The sequence below is a fragment of the Tachypleus tridentatus genome, chromosome 10 (genome assembly GCF_004210375.1).
Source record: "Tachypleus tridentatus isolate NWPU-2018 chromosome 10, ASM421037v1, whole genome shotgun sequence".
Taxonomy (NCBI): Eukaryota; Metazoa; Arthropoda; class Merostomata; order Xiphosura; family Limulidae; genus Tachypleus; species Tachypleus tridentatus.
Genome location: NC_134834.1, coordinates 979,115 through 1,002,059, shown reverse-complemented (window position 1 = coordinate 1,002,059; position 22,945 = coordinate 979,115). Strand labels below are relative to the sequence as shown.

Here is a 22,945-nt window from a genome sequence, read left to right as displayed (position 1 = left end):
AGTACAGTACCGTCTGGTAAAGTTCTACAATAGAATGTACAATAGAATGTACTGTACCGTCTGGTAAAGTTCTACAATAGAATGTACTGTACCGTCTGGTAAAGTCTCTACAGTAGAATGTACAGTACCGTCTGGTAAAGTTCTATAATAGAATGTACAGTACCGTCTGGTAAAGTTCTACAATAGAATGTACTGTACCGTCTGGTAAAGTTCTACAATAGAATGTACTGTACCGTCTGGTAAAGTTCTACAATAGAATGTACTGTACCGTCTGGTAAAGTTCTACAATAGAATGTACAGTACCGTCTGGTAAAGTTCTATAGTAGAATGTACTGTACCGTCTGGTAAAGTTCTACAATAGAATGTACAGTACCGTCTGGTAAAGTTCTATAGTAGAATGTACTGTACCGTCTGGTAAAGTTCTATAGTAGAATGTACTGTACCGTCTGGTAAAGTTCTACAATAGAATGTACTGTACCGTCTGGTAAAGTTCTATAATGTACTGTACCGTCTGGTAAAGTTCTATAGTAGAATGTACAGTACCGTCTGGTAAGTTCTACAATAGAATGTACAGTACCGTCTGGTAAAGTTCTATAGTAGAATGTACAGTACCGTCTGGTAAAGTTCTATAAAGTAGAATGTACTGTACCGTCTGGTAAAGTCTACTAATAGAATGTACTGTACCGTCTGGTAAAGTTCTACAATAGAATGTACTGTACCGTCTGGTAAAGTTCTATAATAGAATGTACTGTACCGTCTGGTAAAGTTCTATAGTAGAATGTACTGTACCGTCTGGTAAAGTTCTATAGTAGAATGTACAGTACCGTCTGGTAAAGTACCCTATAGTAGAATGTACTGTACCGTCTGGTAAAGTTCTATAGTAGAATGTACTGTACCGTCTGGTAAAGTCCTATAGTAGAATGTACTGTACCGTCTGGTAAAGTTCTATAGTAGAATGTACAGTACCGTCTGGTAAAGTTCTATAGTAGAATGTACAGTACCGTCTGGTAAAGTCCTATAGTAGAATGTACTGTACCGTCTGGTAAAGTTCTATAGTAGAATGTACAGTACCGTCTGGTAAAGTTCTATAGTAGAATGTACTGTACCGTCTGGTAAAGTTCTATAGTAGAATGTACTGTACCGTCTGGTAAAGTTCTACAGTAGAATGTACAGTACCGTCTGGTAAAGTTCTATAGTAGAATGTACAGTACCGTCTGGTAAAGGTAGAATGTACAGTACCGTCTGGTAAAGTTCTATAGTAGAATGTACAGTACCGTCTGGTAAAGTTCTATAATAGAATGTACAGTACCGTCTGGTAAAGTTCTATAGTAGAATGTACAGTACCGTCTGGTAAAGTTCTATAGTAGAATGTACAGTACCGTCTGGTAAAGTCTCTATAATAGAATGTACTGTACCGTTCTACAATAGAATGTACAGTACCGTCTGGTAAAGTTCTATAATAGAATGTACAGTACCGTCTGGTAAAGTTCTACAATAGAATGTACAGTACCGTCTGGTAAAGTCCTATAGTAGAATGTACAGTACCGTCTGGTAAAGTTCTATAGTAGAATGTACAGTACCGTCTGGTAAAGTCCTATAGTAGAATGTACAGTACCGTCTGGTAAAGTTCTATAGTAGAATGTACAGTACCGTCTGGTAAAGTCCTATAGTAGAATGTACTGTACCGTCTGGTAAAGTTCTACAGTAGAATGTACAGTACCGTCTGGTAAAGTCCTACAATAGAATGTACAGTACCGTCTGGTAAAGTTCTATAGTAGAATGTACAGTACCGTCTGGTAAAGTCCTACAATAGAATGTACAGTACCGTCTGGTAAAGTTCTATAGTAGAATGTACAGTACCGTCTGGTAAAGTCTACAATAGAATGTAGTACCGTCTGGTAAAGTTCTATAGTAGAATGTACACTGTACCGTCTGGTAAAGTTCTACAATAGAATGTACAGTACCGTCTGGTAAAGTTCTATAGTAGAATGTACAGTACCGTCTGGTAAAGTTCTACAATAGAATGTACAGTACCGTCTGGTAAAGTTCTACAATAGAATGTACAGTACCGTCTGGTAAAGTTCTATAGTAGAATGTACTGTACCGTCTGGTAAAGTTCTATAATAGAATGTACAGTACCGTCTGGTAAAGTCCCATAGTAGAATGTACAGTACCGTCTGGTAAAGTTCTATAATAGAATGTACAGTACCGTCTGGTAAAGTTCTATAGTAGAATGTACAGTACCGTCTGGTAAAGTTCTATAGTAGAATGTACAGTACCGTCTGGTAAAGTTCTACAATAGAATGTACAGTACCGTCTGGTAAAGTTCTACAATAGAATGTACAGTACCGTCTGGTAAAGTTCTACAATAGAATGTACAGTACCGTCTGGTAAAGTTCTACAATAGAATGTACAGTACCGTCTGGTAAAGTTCTATAATAGAATGTACAGTACCGTCTGGTAAAGTTCTACAATAGAATGTACAGTACCGTCTGGTAAAGTTCTATAGTAGAATGTACAGTACCGTCTGGTAAAGTTCTACAATAGAATGTACAGTACCGTCTGGTAAAGTTCTATAATAGAATGTACAGTACCGTCTGGTAAAGTTCTATAGTAGAATGTACAGTACCGTCTGGTAAAGTTCTATAATAGAATGTACTGTACCGTCTGGTAAAGTTCTATAGTAGAATGTACAGTACCGTCTGGTAAAGTTCTATAGTAGAATGTACAGTACCGTCTGGTAAAGTTCTATAGTAGAATGTACAGTACCGTCTGGTAAAGTTCTATAGTAGAATGTACAGTACCGTCTGGTAAAGTTCTATAGTAGAATGTACTGTACCGTCTGGTAAAGTTCCTATAGTAGAATGTACAGTACCGTCTGGTAAAGTCCTATAGTAGAATGTACAGTACCGTCTGGTAAAGTCCTATAGTAGAATGTACTGTACCGTCTGGTAAAGTTCTACAATAGAATGTACAGTACCGTCTGGTAAAGTCCTATAGTAGAATGTACAGTACCGTCTGGTAAAGTTCTACAATAGAATGTACAGTACCGTCTGGTAAAGTTCTACAATAGAATGTACTGTACCGTCTGGTAAAGTTCTATAGTAGAATGTACTGTACCGTCTGGTAAAGTCCTATAGTAGAATGTACAGTACCGTCTGGTAAAGTCCTATAGTAGAATGTACAGTACCGTCTGGTAAAGTTCTATAGTAGAATGTACTGTACCGTCTGGTAAAGTTCTATAGTAGAATGTACTGTACCGTCTGGTAAAGTTCTATAGTAGAATGTACAGTACCGTCTGGTAAAGTTCTACAATAGAATGTACTGTACCGTCTGGTAAAGTCCTATAGTAGAATGTACTGTACCGTCTGGTAAAGTCCTATAGTAGAATGTACTGTACCGTCTGGTAAAGTCCTATAGTAGAATGTACAGTACCGTCTGGTAAAGTCCTATAGTAGAATGTACTGTACCGTCTGGTAAAGTTCTACAATAGAATGTACAGTACCGTCTGGTAAAGTTCTACAATAGAATGTACAGTACCGTCTGGTAAAGTCCTATAGTAGAATGTACTGTACCGTCTGGTAAAGTTCTACAATAGAATGTACAGTACCGTCTGGTAAAGTTCTATAATAGAATGTACAGTACCGTCTGGTAAAGTTCTATAATAGAATGTACAGTACCGTCTGGTAAAGTTCTATAGTAGAATGTACAGTACCGTCTGGTAAAGTCCTATAGTAGAATGTACAGTACCGTCTGGTAAAGTTCTATAGTAGAATGTACAGTACCGTCTGGTAAAGTTCTATAATAGAATGTACAGTACCGTCTGGTAAAGTCCTATAGTAGAATGTACAGTACCGTCTGGTAAAGTTCTATAGTAGAATGTACTGTACCGTCTGGTAAAGTTCTACAATAGAATGTACAGTACCGTCTGGTAAAGTTCTATAGTAGAATGTACAGTACCGTCTGGTAAAGTTCTACAATAGAATGTACAGTACCGTCTGGTAAAGTTCTACAATAGAATGTACAGTACCGTCTGGTAAAGTTCTATAGTAGAATGTACAGTACCGTCTGGTAAAGTTCTACAATAGAATGTACAGTACCGTCTGGTAAAGAATGTACTGTACCGTCTGGTAAAGTTCTATAGTAGAATGTAGTACCGTCTGGTAAAGTTCTACAATAGAATGTACAGTACCGTCTGGTAAAGTCCTATAATAGAATGTACTGTACCGTCTGGTAAAGTTCTATAATAGAATGTACTGTACCGTCTGGTAAAGTTCTATAATAGAACAGTACCGTCTGGTAAAGTTCTATAGTAGAATGTACAGTACCGTCTGGTAAAGTTCTATAGTAGAATGTACTGTACCGTCTGGTAAAGTTCTATAATAGAATGTACAGTACCGTCTGGTAAAGTTCTATAGTAGAATGTACTGTACCGTCTGGTAAAGTTCTATAGTAGAATGTACTGTACCGTCTGGTAAAGTTCTACAATAGAATGTACAGTACCGTCTGGTAAAGTGTACTACCGTCTGGTAGTAGAATGTACAGTACCGTCTGGTAAAGTTCTATAGTAGAATGTACAGTACCGTCTGGTAAAGTTCTATAATAGAATGTACAGTACCGTCTGGTAAAGTTCTATAGTAGAATGTACAGTACCGTCTGGTAAAGTCTGGTAAAGTTCTATAGTAGAATGTACAGTACCGTCTGGTAAAGTTCTATAATAGAATGTACAGTACCGTCTGGTAAAGTACCGTCTGGTAAAGTTCTATAGTAGAATGTACAGTACCGTCTGGTAAAGTTCTACAATAGAATGTACAGTACCGTCTGGTAAAGTCCCATCAGTAGAATGTACAGTACCGTCTGGTAAAGTTCTACAATAGAATGTACAGTACCGTCTGGTAAAGTCTATAGTAGAATGTACAGTACCGTCTGGTAAAGTTCTACAATAGAATGTACAGTACCGTCTGGTAAAGTTCTAGAATGTACAGTAATAGAATGTACAGTACCGTCTGGTAAACCGTCTGGTAAAGTTCCTATAGTAGAATGTACAGTACCGTCTGGTAAAGTTCTATAGTAGAATGTACACTGTACCGTCTGGTAAAGTTCTACAATAGAATGTACATGTACCGTCTGGTAAAGTTCTATAGTAGAATGTACTGTACCGTCTGGTAAAGTTCCTATAGTAGAATGTACAGTACCGTCTGGTAAAGTCCTATAGTAGAATGTACAGTACCGTCTGGTAAAGTCCTATAGTAGAATGTACTGTACCGTCTGGTAAAGTCCTATAGTAGAATGTACTGTACCGTCTGGTAAAGTCCTATAGTAGAATGTACTGTACCGTCTGGTAAAGTCCTATAGTAGAATGTACAGTACCGTCTGGTAAAGTCCTATAGTAGAATGTACTGTACCGTCTGGTAAAGTCCTATAGTAGAATGTACTGTACCGTCTGGTAAAGTCCTATAATAGAATGTACAGTAGTAAAATGTAGAATGTACAGTACCGTCTGGTAAAGTTCTATAGTAGAATGTACAGTACCGTCTGGTAAAGTCCTACAATAGAATGTACAGTACCGTCTGGTAAAGTTCTATAGTAGAATGTACAGTACCGTCTGGTAAAGTTCTACAATAGAATGTACAGTACCGTCTGGTAAAGTTCTATAGTAGAATGTACAGTACCGTCTGGTAAAGTTCTACAATAGAATGTACAGTACCGTCTGGTAAAGTTCTACAATAGAATGTACAGTACCGTCTGGTAAAGTTCTACAATAGAATGTACAGTACCGTCTGGTAAAGTTCTATAGAATGTAGACCGTCTGGTGTACAGTAGACCGTCTGGTAAAGTTCTACAATAGAATGTACTGTACCGTCTGGTAAAGTTCTATAGTAGAATGTACAGTACCGTCTGGTAAAGTTCTATAGTAGAATGTACTGTACCGTCTGTTCTATAGTAAAGTACCGTCTGGTAAAGTTCTACAATAGAATGTACAGTACCGTCTGGTAAAGTTCTACAATAGAATGTACAGTACCGTCTGGTAAAGTTCTATAGTAGAATGTACAGTACCGTCTGGTAAAGTTCTACAATAGAATGTACAGTACCGTCTGGTAAAGTTCTATAGTAGAATGTACTGTACCGTCTGGTAAAGTTCTATAGTAGAATGTACTGTACCGTCTGGTAAAGTTCTACAATAGAATGTACAGTACCGTCTGGTAAAGTTCTATAGTAGAATGTACAGTACCGTCTGGTAAAGTTCTATAGTAGAATGTACAGTACCGTCTGGTAAAGTTCTACAATAGAATGTACAGTACCGTCTGGTAAAGTTCTACAATAGAATGTACAGTACCGTCTGGTAAAGTTCTACAATAGAATGTACAGTACCGTCTGGTAAAGTCCTATAGTAGAATGTACAGTACCGTCTGGTAAAGTTCTATAGTAGAATGTACAGTACCGTCTGGTAAAGTTCTATAGTAGAATGTACAGTACCGTCTGGTAAAGTCCTATAGTAGAATGTACAGTACCGTCTGGTAAAGTTCTACAATAGAATGTACAGTACCGTCTGGTAAAGTTCTATAGTAGAATGTACAGTACCGTCTGGTAAAGTTCTATAGTAGAATGTACAGTACCGTCTGGTAAAGTCCTATAGTAGAATGTACTGTACCGTCTGGTAAAGTCCCTATAGTAGAATGTACTGTACCGTCTGGTAAAGTCCTACAAGTAGAATGTACTGTACCGTCTGGTAAAGTTCTACAAGTAGAATGTACAGTACCGTCTGGTAAAGTTCTACAATAGAATGTACAGTACCGTCTGGTAAAGTTCTATAGTAGAATGTACTGTACCGTCTGGTAAAGTTCTATAGTAGAATGTACAGTACCGTCTGGTAAAGTCCTATAGTAGAATGTACAGTACCGTCTGGTAAAGTTCTATAGTAGAATGTACAGTACCGTCTGGTAAAGTTCTATATAGTAGAATGTACAGTACCGTCTGGTAAAGTTCTACAATAGAATGTACAGTACCGTCTGGTAAAGTTCTACAATAGAATGTACAGTACCGTCTGGTAAAGTTCTACAATAGAATGTACAGTACCGTCTGGTAAAGTTCTACAATAGAATGTACAGTACCGTCTGGTAAAGTTCTATAGTAGAATGTACAGTACCGTCTGGTAAAGTTCTATAGTAGAATGTACAGTACCGTCTGGTAAAGTTCTACAATAGAATGTACAGTACCGTCTGGTAAAGTCCTATAGTAGAATGTACAGTACCGTCTGGTAAAGTTCTACTATAGTAGAATGTACAGTACCGTCTGGTAAAGTTCTATAGTAGAATGTACTGTACCGTCTGGTAAAGTTCTACAATAGAATGTACAGTACCGTCTGGTAAAGTTCTACAGTAGAATGTACAGTACCGTCTGGTAAAGTTCTCAATAGAATAGTAGAATATAGTACCAAAGTACCGTCTGGTAAAGTTCTACAATAGAATGTACTGTACCGTCTGGTAAAGTTCTATAGTAGAATGTACAGTACCGTCTGGTAAAGTCCTATAGTAGAATGTACTGTACCGTCTGGTAAAGTCCTACAATAGAATGTACTGTACCGTCTGGTAAAGTTCTATAGTAGAATGTACAGTACCGTCTGGTAAAGTCCTATAGTAGAATGTACAGTACCGTCTGGTAAAAAGTTCTACAATACATGTACCGTCAATAGAATGTACAGTACCGTCTGGTAAAGTTCTACAATAGAATGTACAGTACCGTCTGGTAAAGTTCTACAATAGAATGTACAGTACCGTCTGGTAAAGTTCTATAGTAGAATGTACAGTACCGTCTGGTAAAGTTCTACAATAGAATGTACAGTACCGTCTGGTAAAGTTCTACAATAGAATGTACTGTACCGTCTGGTAAAGTTCTACAATAGAATGTACAGTACCGTCTGGTAAAGTTCTATAATAGAATGTACTGTACCGTCTGGTAAAGTTCTGGTAAACAATAGTAGAATGTACAGTACCGTCTGGTAAAGTTCTATAGTAGAATGTACAGTACCGTCTGGTAAAGTTCTACAATAGAATGTACAGTACCGTCTGGTAAAGTCCTATAGTAGAATGTACTGTACCGTCTGGTAAAGTCCTATAGTAGAATGTACAGTACCGTCTGGTAAAGTTCTACAATAGAATGTACTGTACCGTCTGGTAAAGTTCTACAATAGAATGTACTGTACCGTCTGGTAAAGTCCTATAGTAGAATGTACTGTACCGTCTGGTAAAGTTCTACAATAGAATGTACAGTACCGTCTGGTAAAGTTCTACAATAGAATGTACAGTACCGTCTGGTAAAGTTACAGTACCGTCTGGTAAAGTTCCTATAATAGAATGTACAGTACCGTCTGGTAAAGTTCTACAATAGAATGTACAGTACCGTCTGGTAAAGTAAAGTCCTACAATAGAATGTACAGTACCGTCTGGTAAAGTAGTAGAATGTACAGTACCGTCTGGTAAAGTTCTACAATAGAATGTACAGTACCGTCTGGTAAAGTTCTACAGTAGAATGTACAGTACCGTCTGGTAAAGTTCTACAATAGAATGTACAGTACCGTCTGGTAAAGTTCTACAATAGAATGTACTGTACCGTCTGGTAAAGTTCTACAATAGAATGTACAGTACCGTCTGGTAAAGTTCTACAATAGAATGTACAGTACCGTCTGGTAAAGTCCTATAGTAGAATGTACAGTACCGTCTGGTAAAGTTCTACAATAGAATGTACAGTACCGTCTGGTAAAGTCCTATAGTAGAATGTACAGTACCGTCTGGTAGAATGTACAGTACCGTCTGGTAAAGTCCTACAATAGTAGAATGTACAGTACCGTCTGGTAAAGTTCTACAATAGAATGTACAGTACCGTCTGGTAAAGTTCTACAATAGAATGTACAGTACCGTCTGGTAAAGTTCTATATAGAATGTAGTACCGTCTGGTAAAGTTCTATAGTAGAATGTACAGTACCGTCTGGTAAAGTCCTATAGTAGAATGTACAGTACCGTCTGGTAAAGTTCTACAATAGAATGTACTGTACCGTCTGGTAAAGTCCTACAATAGAATGTACAGTACCGTCTGGTAAAGTTCTACAATAGAATGTACAGTACCGTCTGGTAAAGTTCTACAATAGAATGTACTGTACCGTCTGGTAAAGTTCTACAATAGAATGTACAGTACCGTCTGGTAAAGTTCTACAATAGAATGTACAGTACCGTCTGGTAAAGTTCTACAATAGAATGTACTGTACCGTCTGGTAAAGTCCTATAGTAGAATGTACAGTACCGTCTGGTAAAGTCCTATAGTAGAATGTACTGTACCGTCTGGTAAAGTTCTACAATAGAATGTACTGTACCGTCTGGTAAAGTTCTACAATAGAATGTACAGTACCGTCTGGTAAAGTTCTACAATAGAATGTACAGTACCGTCTGGTAAAGTTCTACAATAGAATGTACAGTACCGTCTGGTAAAGTTCTACAATAGAATGTACAGTACCGTCTGGTAAAGTCCTATAGTAGAATGTACTGTACCGTCTGGTAAAGTTCTACAATAGAATGTACAGTACCGTCTGGTAAAGTCCTATAGTAGAATGTACAGTACCGTCTGGTAAAGTCCTATAGTAGAATGTACTGTACCGTCTGGTAAAGTCCTATAGTAGAATGTACTGTACCGTCTGGTAAAGTTACTATAAATAGAATGTACAGTACCGTCTGGTAAAGTTCTACAATAGAATGTACTGTACCGTCTGGTAAAGTTCTACAATAGAATGTACTGTACCGTCTGGTAAAGTTCTACAATAGAATGTACAGTACCGTCTGGTAAAGTTCTACAATAGAATGTACTGTACCGTCTGGTAAAGTTCTACAATAGAATGTACAGTACCGTCTGGTAAAGTTCTACAATAGAATGTACAGTACCGTCTGGTAAAGTTCTACAATAGAATGTACAGTACCGTCTGGTAAAGTCCTATAGTAGAATGTACAGTACCGTCTGGTAAAGTTCTATAATAGAATGTACTGTACCGTCTGGTAAAGTTCTACAATAGAATGTACAGTACCGTCTGGTAAAGTCCTATAGTAGAATGTACAATACCGTCTGGTAAAGTTCTACAGTAGAATGTACTGTACCGTCTGGTAAGTCCATCTCCCCGTCTGGTAAAGTTCTACAATAGCTGAAACTAGGTGTACCGTCTGGTAAAGTTCTATAGTAGAATGTACAGTACCGTCTGGTAAAGAAACCTCCTTAATAGAATGTACAGTCAGGTTACCGTAAATGGTAAAACTCTGTGTTTTAAAAGAATGTACTGTACATGTCTGGTAAAGTATCTAAAAAGTACTCAAGGTGAATATGGTTAATACAATGTTAAACACTCCGTTTTTAAATTATTAACGTGCTTTTGTGGTTCTTCTTGTTTAAATACTCTATTTATGTTGGTTTCTTCAAATAGCAGATTCAACTTTCTACATTAAGTTTTATGGAACTGCTATAGAGAGTGTAGAAGTTTGTGACAGAATGCCAACATTGTTCTAATAACTGTAGAAGTTTGTGACAGAATGACAACATTGTTCTAATAACTGTAGAAGTTTGTGACAGAAAGCCAACATTGTTCTAATTACTGTAGATGTTTGTGACAGAATGCCAACATTATTCTAATAACTGTAGAAGTTTGACAGAATGCCAACATTGTTCTAATAACTGTAGAAGTTTGACAGAATGTAAACATTGTTCTAATTACTGTAGAAGTTTGTGACAGAATGCCAAAATTGTTCTAATAACTGTAGAAGTTTGTGACAGAATGCCAACATTGTCCTAATAACTGAAATCATTCTTGTTTGTGATCACTCTCTTTTCATTTTGACCAGGAGGATTGTGGTACCAGTTGTCATTAAATCACGCTGCTCAGTGTTTTATAGCCGTGTGTGCGTTATAAGAGTGACTGTTGTTATGTGTTATATAGAATAGCCAAATTAGGTAACCTGTTGTGCCAACCACTATAAATCCAACGTCTGATTATCGAAATATAAGTAGATGGACCTGCTGTCGTATAAATGAGTGACTATTTGTTTTTAATATCTCTGAGTGTTCCCTTACTTGTGTGATGAAAACAGTGTTAAGTTATCAATTACACTTATTAGCTTACCGTACAAGAGTTTTCCCGGCCGGTACACAACCTTGTATCCTTTCAATATTCCATTAATGGACGACTGTGGCGGGTGTGTCCACGTGACAGTAATACTTTGTGACGTCAAAGGCGCACACCTTAAATTTCCAGGAGGAAGAGCAGGTACTAGAAGATGAAATAATAAATTAATATGTATACAGACGTTGTTAAGACTAAACTAATATGTGTATACAGATGTTGTTAAGACTAAACTAATATGTGTATACAGGTGTTGTTAAGACTAAACTAATATGTGTATACAGATGTTGTTAAGACTAAACTAATATGTGTATACAGGTGTTGTTAAGACTAAACTAATATGTGTATACAGACGTTGTTAAGACTAAACTAATATGTGTATACAGATGTTGTTAAGTCTAAAGTAATATGTGTATACAGATGTTGTTAAGACTAAAGTAATATGTGTATACAGATGTTGTTAAGACTAAAGTAATATGTGTATACAGATGTTGTTAAGACTAAACTGATATGTGTATACAGATGTTGTTAAGACTAAACTGATATGTGTATACAGATGTTGTTAAGACTAAAGCAATATGTGCAGACAGATGTTGTTAAGACTAAACTAATATGTGTACACAGATGTTGTTAAGACTAAAGCAATATGTGCATACAGATGTTGTTAAGACTAAAGCAATATGTGCAGACAGATGTTGTTAAGACTAAACTAATATGTGTACACAGATGTTGTTAAGACTAAAGCAATATGTGCATACAGATGTTGTTAAGACTAAACTGATACGTGTATACAGATGTTGTTAAGACTAAAGTAATATGTGTATACAGATGTTGTTAAGACTAAAGTAATATGTGTATACAGATGTTGTTAAGACTAAACTAATATGTGTATACAGATGTTGTTAAGACTAAACTAATATGTGTATACAGATGTTGTTAAGACTAAACTAATATGTGTATACAGATGTTGTTAAGACTAAAGTAATATGTGTATACAGACGTTGTTAAGACTAAACTAATATGTGTATACAGACGTTGTTAAGACTAAACTAATATGAATATACAGACGTTGTTAAGACTAAACTAATATGTGTATACAGACGTTGTTAAGACTAAACTAATATGAATATACAGACGTTGTTAAGACTAAACTAATATGTGTATACAGACGTTGTTAAGACTAAACTAATATGTGTATACAGATGTTGTTAAGACTAAACTAATATGTGTATACAGATGTTGTTAAGACTAAACTAATATGTGTATACAGACGATGTTAAGACTAAACTAATATGTGTATACAGATGTTGTTAAGACTAAACTAATATGTGTATACAGATGTTGTTAACACTAAACTAATATGTGTATGCAGATGTTGTTAAGACTAAACTGATATGTGTATACAGATGTTGTTAAGACTAAACTAATATGTGTATACAGATGTTGTTAACACTAAACTAATATGTGTATACAGATGTTGTTAAGACTAAACTGATATGTGTATACAGATGTTGTTAAGACTAAACTAATATGTGTATACAGACGTTGTTAAGACTAAACTAATATGTGTATACAGACGTTGTTAAGACTAAACTAATATGTGTATACAGATGTTGTTAAGACTAAACTAATATGTGTATACAGATGTTGTTAAGACTAAACTAATATGTGTATGCAGATGTTGTTAAGACTAAACTGATATGTGTATACAGATGTTGTTAAGACTAAACTAATATGTGTATACAGATGTTGTTAACACTAAACTAATATGTGTATGCAGATGTTGTTAAGACTAAACTAATATGTGTATACAGACGTTGTTAAGACTAAACTAATATGTGTATACAGATGTTGTTTTAGACTAAAGTAATATATGTGTATACAGATGTTGTTAAGACTAAACTAATATGTGTATACAGACGTTGTTAAGACTAAACTAATATGTGTATACAGATGTTGTTAAGACTAAACTGATATGTGTATACAGACGTTGTTAAGACTAAACTAATATGTGTATACAGATGTTGTTAAGACTAAACTAATATGTGTATGCAGATGTTGTTAAGACTAAAGTAATATATGTATACAGATGTTGTTAAAGACTAAACTAATATGTGTATACAGATGTTGTTAAGACTAAACTAATATGTGTATACAGATGTTGTTAAGACTAAAGTAATATGTGTATACAGATGTTGTTAAGACTAAAGTAATATGTGTATACAGATGTTGTTAAGACTAAACTAATATGTGTATACAGATGTTGTTAAGACTAAACTAATATGTGTATACAAGATGTTGTTAAGACTAAACCAATATGTGTATACAGACGTTGTTAAAAGACTAAACTAATATGTGTATACAGACGTTGTTAAGACTAAACTAATATGAATATACAGACGTTGTTAAGACTAAACTAATATGTGTATACAGATGTTGTTAAGACTAAACTAATATGTGTATACAGACGTTGTTAAGACTAAACTAATATGTGTATACAGATGTTGTTAAGACTAAACTAATATGTGTATACAGACGTTGTTAAGACTAAACTAATATGTGTATACAGATGTTGTTAAAACTAAACCAATATGTGTATACAGATGTTGTTAACACTAAACTAATATGTGTATGCAGATGTTGTTAAGACTAAACTGATATGTATACAGATGTTGTTAAGACTAAACTAAATATGTGTATACAGATGTTGTTAACACTAAACTAATATGTGTATACAGATGTTGTTAAGACTAAACTGATATGTATACAGATGTTGTTAAGACTAAAGTAATATGTGTATACAGATGTTGCTAAGACTAAACTAATATGTGTATGCAGATGTTGTTAAGACTAAACTGATATGTGTATACAGATGTTGTTAAGACTAAACTAATATGTGTATACAGATGTTGTTAACACTAAACTAATATGTGTATGCAGATGTTGTTAAGACTAAACTAATATGTGTATACAGACGTTGTTAAGACTAAACTAATATGTGTATACAGATGTTGTTTAGACTAAAGTAATATGTGTACAGATGTTGTTAAGACTAAACTAATATGTGTATACAGATGTTGTTAAGACTAAACTGATATGTGTATACAGATGTTGTTAAGACTAAACTGATATGTGTATACAGATGTTGTTAAGACTAAAGCAATATGTGCAGACAGATGTTGTTAAGACTAAACTAATATGTGTACACCGATGTTGTTAAGACTAAAGCAATATGTGCATACAGATGTTGTTAAGACTAAACTGATATGTGTATACAGATGTTGTTAAGACTAAACTAATATGTGTATACAGATGTTGTTAAGACTAAACTAATATGTGTATACAGACGTTGTTAAGACTAAACTAATATGTGTATACAGACGTTGTTAAGACTAAACTAATATGAATATACAGACGTTGTTAAGACTAAACTAATATGTGTATACAGATGTTGTTAAGACTAAACTAATATGTGTATACAGACGTTGTTAAGACTAAACTAATATGTGTATACAGATGTTGTTAAGACTAAACTAATATGTGTATACAGACGTTGTTAAGACTAAACTAATATGTGTATACAGATGTTGTTAAGACTAAACTAATATGTGTATACAGATGTTGTTAACACTAAACTAATATGTGTATGCAGATGTTGTTAAGACTAAACTGATATGTGTATACAGATGTTGTTAAGACTAAACTAATATGTGTATATACAGATGTTGTTAACACTAAACTAATATGTGTATACAGATGTTGTTAAGACTAAACTGATATGTGTATACAGATGTTGTTAAGACTAAAGTAATATGTGTATACAGATGTTGTTAAGACTAAACTAATATGTGTATGCAGATGTTGTTAAGACTAAACTGATATGTGTATACAGATGTTGTTAAGACTAAACTAATATGTGTATACAGATGTTGTTAACACTAAACTAATATGTGTATGCAGATGTTGTTAAGACTAAACTAATATGTGTATACAGACGTTGTTAAGACTAAACTAATATGTGTATACAGATGTTGTTAAGACTAAACTAATATGTGTATGCAGATGTTGTTAAGACTAAACTGATATATGTATACAGATGTTGTTAAGACTAAACTAATATGTGTATACAGATGTTGTTAACACTAAACTAATATGTGTATGCAGATGTTGTTAAGACTAAACTAATATGTGTATACAGACGTTGTTAAGACTAAACTAATATGTGTATACAGATGTTGTTTAGACTAAAGTAATATGTGTATACAGATGTTGTTAAAGACTAAACTAATATGTGTATACAGACGTTGTTAAGACTAAACCAATATGTGTATACAGATGTTGTTAAGACTAAACTAATATGTGTATACAGATGTTGTTAAGACTAAACCTGATATGTGTATACAGATGTTGTTAAGACTAAACCGATATGTGTATACAGATGTTGTTAAGACTAAAGCAATATGTGCAGACAGATGTTGTTAAGACTAAACTAATATGTGTACACCGATGTTTGTTAAGACAAAAGCAATATGTGCATACAGATGTTGTTAAGACTAAACTGATATGTGTATACAGATGTTGTTAAGACTAAAGTAATATGTGTATACAGATGTTGTTAAGACTAAAAGTAATATGTATATACAGATGTTGTTAAGACTAAAGTAATATGTGTATACAGATGTTGTTAAGACTAAACTAATATGTGTATACAGATGTTGTTAAGACTAAACTAACAATATGTGTATACAGATGTTGTTAAGACTATACTAATATGTGTATACAGATGTTGTTAAGACTAAACTGATATATGTATACAGATGTTGTTAAGACTAAACCGATATGTTGTATACAGATGTTGTTAAGACTAAACCTATATGTGTATACAGATGTTGTTAAGACTAAACTGATATATTGTATACAGATGTTGTTAAGACTAAAGTAATATGTGCATACAGACATGTTGTTAAGACTAAACTAATATGTGTACACAGATGTTGTTAAGACTAAAGCAATATGTGCATACAGATGTTGTTAAGACTAAACTGATATGTGTATACAGATGTTGTTAAGACTAAAGTAATATGTGTATACAGATGTTGTTAAGACTAAAGTAATATGTATATACAGATGTTGTTAAGACTAAAGTAATATGTGTATACAGATGTTGTTAAGACTAAAAGCATATATGTGTATACAGATGTTGTTAAGACTAAACTAATATGTGTATGCAGATGTTGTTAAGACTAAACTGATATGTGTATACAGATGTTGTTAAGACTAAACTAATATGTGTATACAGACGTTGTTAAGACTAAACTAATATGTGTATACAGATGTTGTTTAGACTAAAGTAATATGTGTATACAGATGTTGTTAAGACTAAACTAATATGTGTATACAGACGTTGTTAAGACTAAACTAATATGTGTATACAGATGTTGTTAAGACTAAACTAATATGTGTATACAGATGTTGTTAAGACTAAACTGATATGTGTATACAGATGTTGTTAAGACTAAACTGATATGTGTATACAGATGTTGTTAAGACTAAAGCAATATGTGCAGACAGATGTTGTTAAGACTAAACTAATATGTGTACACCGATGTTGTTAAGACTAAAGCAATATGTGCATACAGATGTTGTTAAGACTAAACTGATATGTGTATACAGATGTTGTTAAGACTAAAGTAATATGTGTATACAGATGTTGTTAAGACTAAAGTAATATGTATATACAGATGTTGTTAAGACTAAAGTAATATGTGTATACAGATGTTGTTAAGACTAAACTAATATGTGTATACAGATGTTGTTAAGACTAAACTAATATGTGTATACAGATGTTGTTAAGACTATACTAATATGTGTATACAGATGTTGTTAAGACTAAACTGATATGTGTATACAGATGTTGTTAAGACTAAACTGATATGTGTATACAGATGTTGTTAAGACTAAACTTATATGTGTATACAGATGTTGTTAAGACTAAACTGATATGTGTATACAGATGTTGTTAAGACTAAAGTAATATGTGCATACAGATGTTGTTAAGACTAAACTAATATGTGTACACAGATGTTGTTAAGACTAAAGCAATATGTGCATACAGATGTTGTTAAGACTAAACTGATATGTGTATACAGATGTTGTTAAGACTAAAGTAATATGTGTATACAGATGTTGTTAAGACTAAAGTAATATGTATATACAGATGTTGTTAAGACTAAAGTAATATGTGTATACAGATGTTGTTAAGACTAAAGCAATATGTGCATACAGATGTTGTTAAGACTAAACTAATATGTGTACACAGATGTTGTTAAGACTAAACTAATATGTGTATACAGATGTTGTTAAGACTAAAGACTCACTCCAAACATCTGCGTGGTTACAGAAACAGTGTTATTCAGTAATCGTGTATCTTAGGGAAATAAGCAGACACGTGATTGAAAAAGACCGCGGGACACATCTGTCACGTGAGGCACGCGATTTTTAGTAACACGTTTTTACCAATTGTTTGTTGAGTGATGCACTGTATTAAAACTAATATTCAACTAGTGATATTAAAACTACCAGAAACTCTTAGATATTTTGCAACCATTTAAAACTCAAAAGATTCTATTATCGGGCTTTTACTACAGATAAAACATCACATGAGTACCGTCTTCGAGGGTTCTTCCGGTTACTGGATCAGAACGAGGACCGGCACCTTTCTCATTGAAAGCCTGGACAACCACCGAGTAGAACGTGTATTTTCTCAGTCCCTTGAGATCACGGTGAAGTCCAGCAGTCTCTGTGGGTCCCGCTTCGACAGTTTTGTACTGATACTTTTCGGAGGAGTTTGTATGTTTGTAACCTACATAATATCCTTGTATCATTCCGTTTCGCACACTTTCTGGTGGTGGCTGCAAATGGGAAACAGAAAGATGATTTGGAACCATTGTTGAAAACTTACGTTACATATATATTACACTTAGAAGCTCAGCGGTTATAATAATAGAAGAGGTGACTGATACAGTCACAAAGGTTGAGGGACAATAACGAAACGGAGAATATTACAGTAGCAGAGGTTGAGGGACAATAACGAAACGGAGAATATTACAGTCACAGATGTTGAGGGACAATAACGAAACGGAGAATATTACAGTAATAGAGGTTGAGGGACAATAACAAAACGGAGAATATTACAGTCACAGATGTTGAGGGACAATAACGAAACGGAGAATATTACAGTCACAGACGCTGAGGGACAATAACGAAACGGGGAATATTACAGTCACAGATGTTTAAGGATAATAACGAAACGGAGAATATTACAGCCACAGATGTTTAAGGATAATAACGAAACGGAGAATATTACAGTCACAGATGTTGAGGGACAATAACGAAACTGAGAATATTACAGTCACAGATGTTTAAGGATAATAACGAAACTGAGAATATTACAGTCACAGAGGTTGAGGGATAATAACGAAACGGAGAATATTACAGTCACAGATGTTGAGGGACAATAACGAAACAGAGAATATTACAGTCACAGAGGTTGAGGGACAATAACAAAACGGAGAATATTACAGTCACAGATGTTGAGGGACAATAACAAAACGGAGAATATTACAGTCACAGAGATTGAGGGATAATAACAAAACGGAGAATATTACAGTGGCAAATGTTGAGGGATAATAAACAAGGGGGGTCCAGACTACAAACTATATTATTTTAAGGATAATAATAAAACAGGGCATGAAACATTTATTATAATAAATGCTGATGGATAATAACAAATGTGTGTGTGTTTTGTTATACCAAATTCACATCGGGCAATCTGCTGAATCCGTCCAACTGTCCCGCTGGGAGATTATTCCACGGTGTCTACCCTAACAGAATTTCTCATTTTTAGTGATATGTATCTCACTGTTTTATTACGATATTTAAGCCGTACGTTTATTATCCGTACTTTATTATTATCCGGTTCCCTGCTGGTACAGCGACAAGTGTACGGATTTACAACGCTGGAATTTGAGGTTCAATTTCCACAGCGACACAAGAGAAAGCCTAATGTTGCTTAGCGTAAACACCAACAGTTTTCTCAACTGGTTGAATTATAACTGTTTCTGTTTAAAACAACTGTTAATGTTGTCGTTATATGAATATGGTCATCCCTTATAACATTTGGAGAAACAATTCTTCCATCTGTACTGGATCTCTTTCACTCGTTGTAATGTTATTCACATGTTTCAAATGAGAAGAAAAATCCAATTAAAGATACGCGGTAAAAAATAAAAGTCTCTAATATAATTACAAATAATTTGAAATTGACCAAAATTATCACTTAATATATAATAATTTAAATATAATTACCTCCGTCTTGGTAGTTAATTAGATATACGTTATGGTTTTTCTGCAATGTTTATCTGAAGTGTCTTTTTTTTTTAGACAAATTTTATTTTATGACAACCATGCTTACTTCTAATCTATATTTTACGCTTTGTAAGATTATGTAGATCATAATACCACCGACACTGACAATATTAATTGTGTTTCTTCCTATTTTCTTTGTTCATCCAGTTCTGTAAATGTTCAGTATATTTTATACAATGAACTAACTCTAATGATTCCAGTTTCATGTTGGTTCTTTCTTTTACTTTATTTTTTGATACAGAACACAATGTTTCAAATGTCTTTAGTAATATTAGATCAGCTCTCACGTTTCTTGTTTTTCTAAGTAATTTTAAAGATTTAAAAACAAAGAAACAAGGACACGAATTACCCATTCTCTAACGGACTAGAGTAACATTTTGAAACATGTATTTGGTTTATACAAACTGATAAGACGTTGCCTTCTGAAGTGCACAGAATGATACACATATTCAGAGCGACACCTGACGTCAAAAACTAACATATAAAAATAATAAAAAATAAATATTTATATATTTGAACAACGTTGAGTTATCTATGAAACGGATGATTGTTTTTAGATATTCATTTGATTACGACAAGTATAAATTTAAAATTAGAAACAGAACTTGTGTAATCTTGACAGTGTTATTTTAATGTCACCATCTAACATAATTTCGTCATAGACGAGTTTCCCAATATTTGCTTGTTCGCATGCGTGCAAAGTTACGCAACGAATTTCTGGTGCCATGTCCACAGAGGCGATCGAACATCGAATTTTAACACTATAAGCCTATTATAACACTATTATTGCTGAGGGACATTTCCTCACACTTCTTGTCCTAACCTTTTCAGTTTCCGTTTCCGTAAATGTAAATACAGACACGTGACTATAATTTATCAGCAAGTTGTAAAATCAACACTTTTCGTTTTTTTTATGTTGTCTACTTATTTTTAAGAACACGTTGTGTGTTAACCCTCAAATCACCGAATCAGTATTATTCAGGTCACTACTGATGGTCGTGGTGGTGGGGTCTACACATGGTATCACGTTGATTCGTTTTATGTTTTTGCTGTTAAAATATTAAATCAGGCACGTCATGGCCAGGTGGGTTAAGGCGCTTGACTCGTAATTCGAAGGTCGCGGGTTCGCATCCCCGTCATACCAAACATGCTTGCTCTTTCAGCTATGGGGCGTTATAATGTGACGGTCAATTACATTATTCGTTGGTAAAAGAGTAGCCCAAGAGTTGGTGGTGGATGGTGATGACTAGCTGCCTTCCCTCTAGTCTTACACTGCTAAATTAGGGACGGCTAGCGCAGATAGCCCTCGTGTGCTTTGCGTGAAATTTAAAAAAAAAACCATTAAATGTGAAACATTAACAGATACAATTGTACAAAGTGAGTTATTTTATATGCGAAATGCTGAAACGAAACTCTCTCTCAGAAACTAATAGTATTATCTGCATTTGTAATTAAATGTTTTACGTTATCCATACTTTATTAAAGACCGTGTAGCTCACAAAATTATGGACCTATAAGCAATTTGGTCCGTAAACATTTAAAAGCAGATATGTTTCAAAGGGCGCTTGAGGATTTCTATTGCTAATTTTAGGGTTAACAGTATCACAATAGTAGACCGGTAAATTTATCCGTAGTTTCAACTCTCATAATTCAGTCAAAAAACTGTTTTAATCAACAACTACAGGTATCAGGGCCTGGCATGGCCAGGTGGTTAGAGAAGCGCTCCACTCGTAATCCGAAAGTCACGAGTTCGAATCCCCGTCACACCAAACATACTCGCCCTTTTAGCCGTGAGGGCGTTATAATGTTAGGTCAATCCTAATATTCGTTGGTAAAAAAAAAGTAGCCCAACAGTTGGCGATGGGTGGTGATAACTATCTGCCTTCCCTCTAGTCTTACACTGCTAAGTCAGTAAACGGCTAACGCAAATAGCCTTGTGTGTAACTTTGCACGAAATTAAAAATCAAACAGCATCCAGGGGCTATCTGAGAGTAGCACATGGAGTTAAAATGAAGTGACAAAAACGAAAACTTAACCAGCCACGACACTCCAACGCTTCTGACGTCACACTTTCAACGCTAATCGAGGTAGGAGGTCCGGCAGGAGCTACAGAAATGAAAATAAACCAGGGTTTCTCTTAAAGAAATAAATTTTCATTTTAGTTAAATTCGAAGATTTAAAGAAGGTTATATTTTTTCTTAAACTTAAGCATAAAAAACCAAATAGGGCGTAATAAATAAATGACGGATAATAAAAACTGTTTGTTTGGATTGGGTACAAGATTGCACAATGGGCTATCTGTGCTTTGCCCACCGGGTATCGAAACTCGGTTTTAGCATTGTAGAGTCCGTAGACATACCGCTGAGCCACCGGTAGGCTTTATAAAGGGATCCCCAGCACGTTTAAGGACTCATACTGCAAATGTTCGAGTTCGATTTTCCGCTGTTAGAAAGACTGGTGTTATATCTATTAGTAATTAGTGTCTAACATGTAAGTAATAAACAATACTTATTATGATTGACGATCGTAATGTCTGCTTGTTGTAGACTTTAGCATGCACCCATACACTGGACTGTCTGCAGCTCTGTCTAACCCAGGAACTGAACTCTGGATTTTAGTGTTTCATATCTATAAATTCACCTCTGACCCACCAAGATCCAACTGTTATGCTAAATCAACTCTACTGATTACTGAACTCTTTTCACACAGATAAAAGAAATGTAGAAATAAATTCAAGAATAAAACATTACTTAGGCCAGGTGGTTAGAGGGCGCTCCACTCGTAATCCTAGGGTCACGGGTTCTGAATCCCGTCACACCAAACATACTCACCCCTTTCAGCCATAGAGGCGTTATATTATAGTGCCAGTCCAGCTATTCGTTGGTCAATGAATAGCCAAGTTGGCGGTAGGTGGTGGTGACTAGCTGCCCTTCTATACTTACACTGCTAAGTTATGGACGGCTAGCGCAGATAGCCCTCGTGTAGCTTTGCGCGAAATTAAAAAAAAACAAACAAAAATAAACCCTCTGGTCTTGCACTGCTGAGTATGGACGGGTGCTGGGTAGCTCACGTGTAACTTTGCGCGAAATTCAAAACAAATCAAACAACATAACTGAAGTTCTACGTATTAGTACCACTTTAAATTACATGTCTTTTGGTACGTGCAACAACTTCACATAAAATTCATAAAACAAACAGAAAACATTATTTACCTTCAAATAATAAACGTATAGAAGAACAAAATATGTTGTAAATGATAAAGAATCATACGTACTCTTTTTTAAACCGATAAAATATTGATAACCAAAAGAATAAAATGTTATATTTACTCAAAACTCCATTCTACGCTCTAAAATATTTATTAAA

The 22,945-nt window shown here is 34.8% G+C and overlaps 2 protein-coding genes across 2 annotated transcripts in view; one reads left to right on the top strand and one right to left on the bottom strand.

The window, feature by feature from the left end:
* The window catches only part of LOC143227920 (cell adhesion molecule Dscam1-like), a 159,748-nt gene that overhangs the window by 117,430 nt on the left and 19,373 nt on the right, over window positions 1–22,945 (top strand). The window lies entirely within an intron of this gene.
* Window positions 11,100–18,099, bottom strand: LOC143229110 (cell adhesion molecule Dscam1-like). Its single transcript, XM_076460955.1, has 2 exons — window positions 17,820–18,099; window positions 11,100–11,299 (listed from the first exon to the last, which is right to left on the bottom strand). Exons 1-2 carry the CDS (start codon window positions 18,097–18,099, stop codon window positions 11,100–11,102), a joined length of 480 nt encoding a protein of 159 aa, XP_076317070.1.

Coding starts and splice junctions, on each gene's coding strand:
- LOC143229110 (XM_076460955.1), bottom strand. CDS start 18,099: ATGGTTCCAAATCATCTTTCTGTTTCCCATTTGCAGCCACCACCAGAA. Junction 11,300..17,819: donor CGGAAGAACCCTCGAAGACG/GTACTCATGTGA, acceptor TTCATCTTCTAG/TACCTGCTCTTCCTCCTGGA.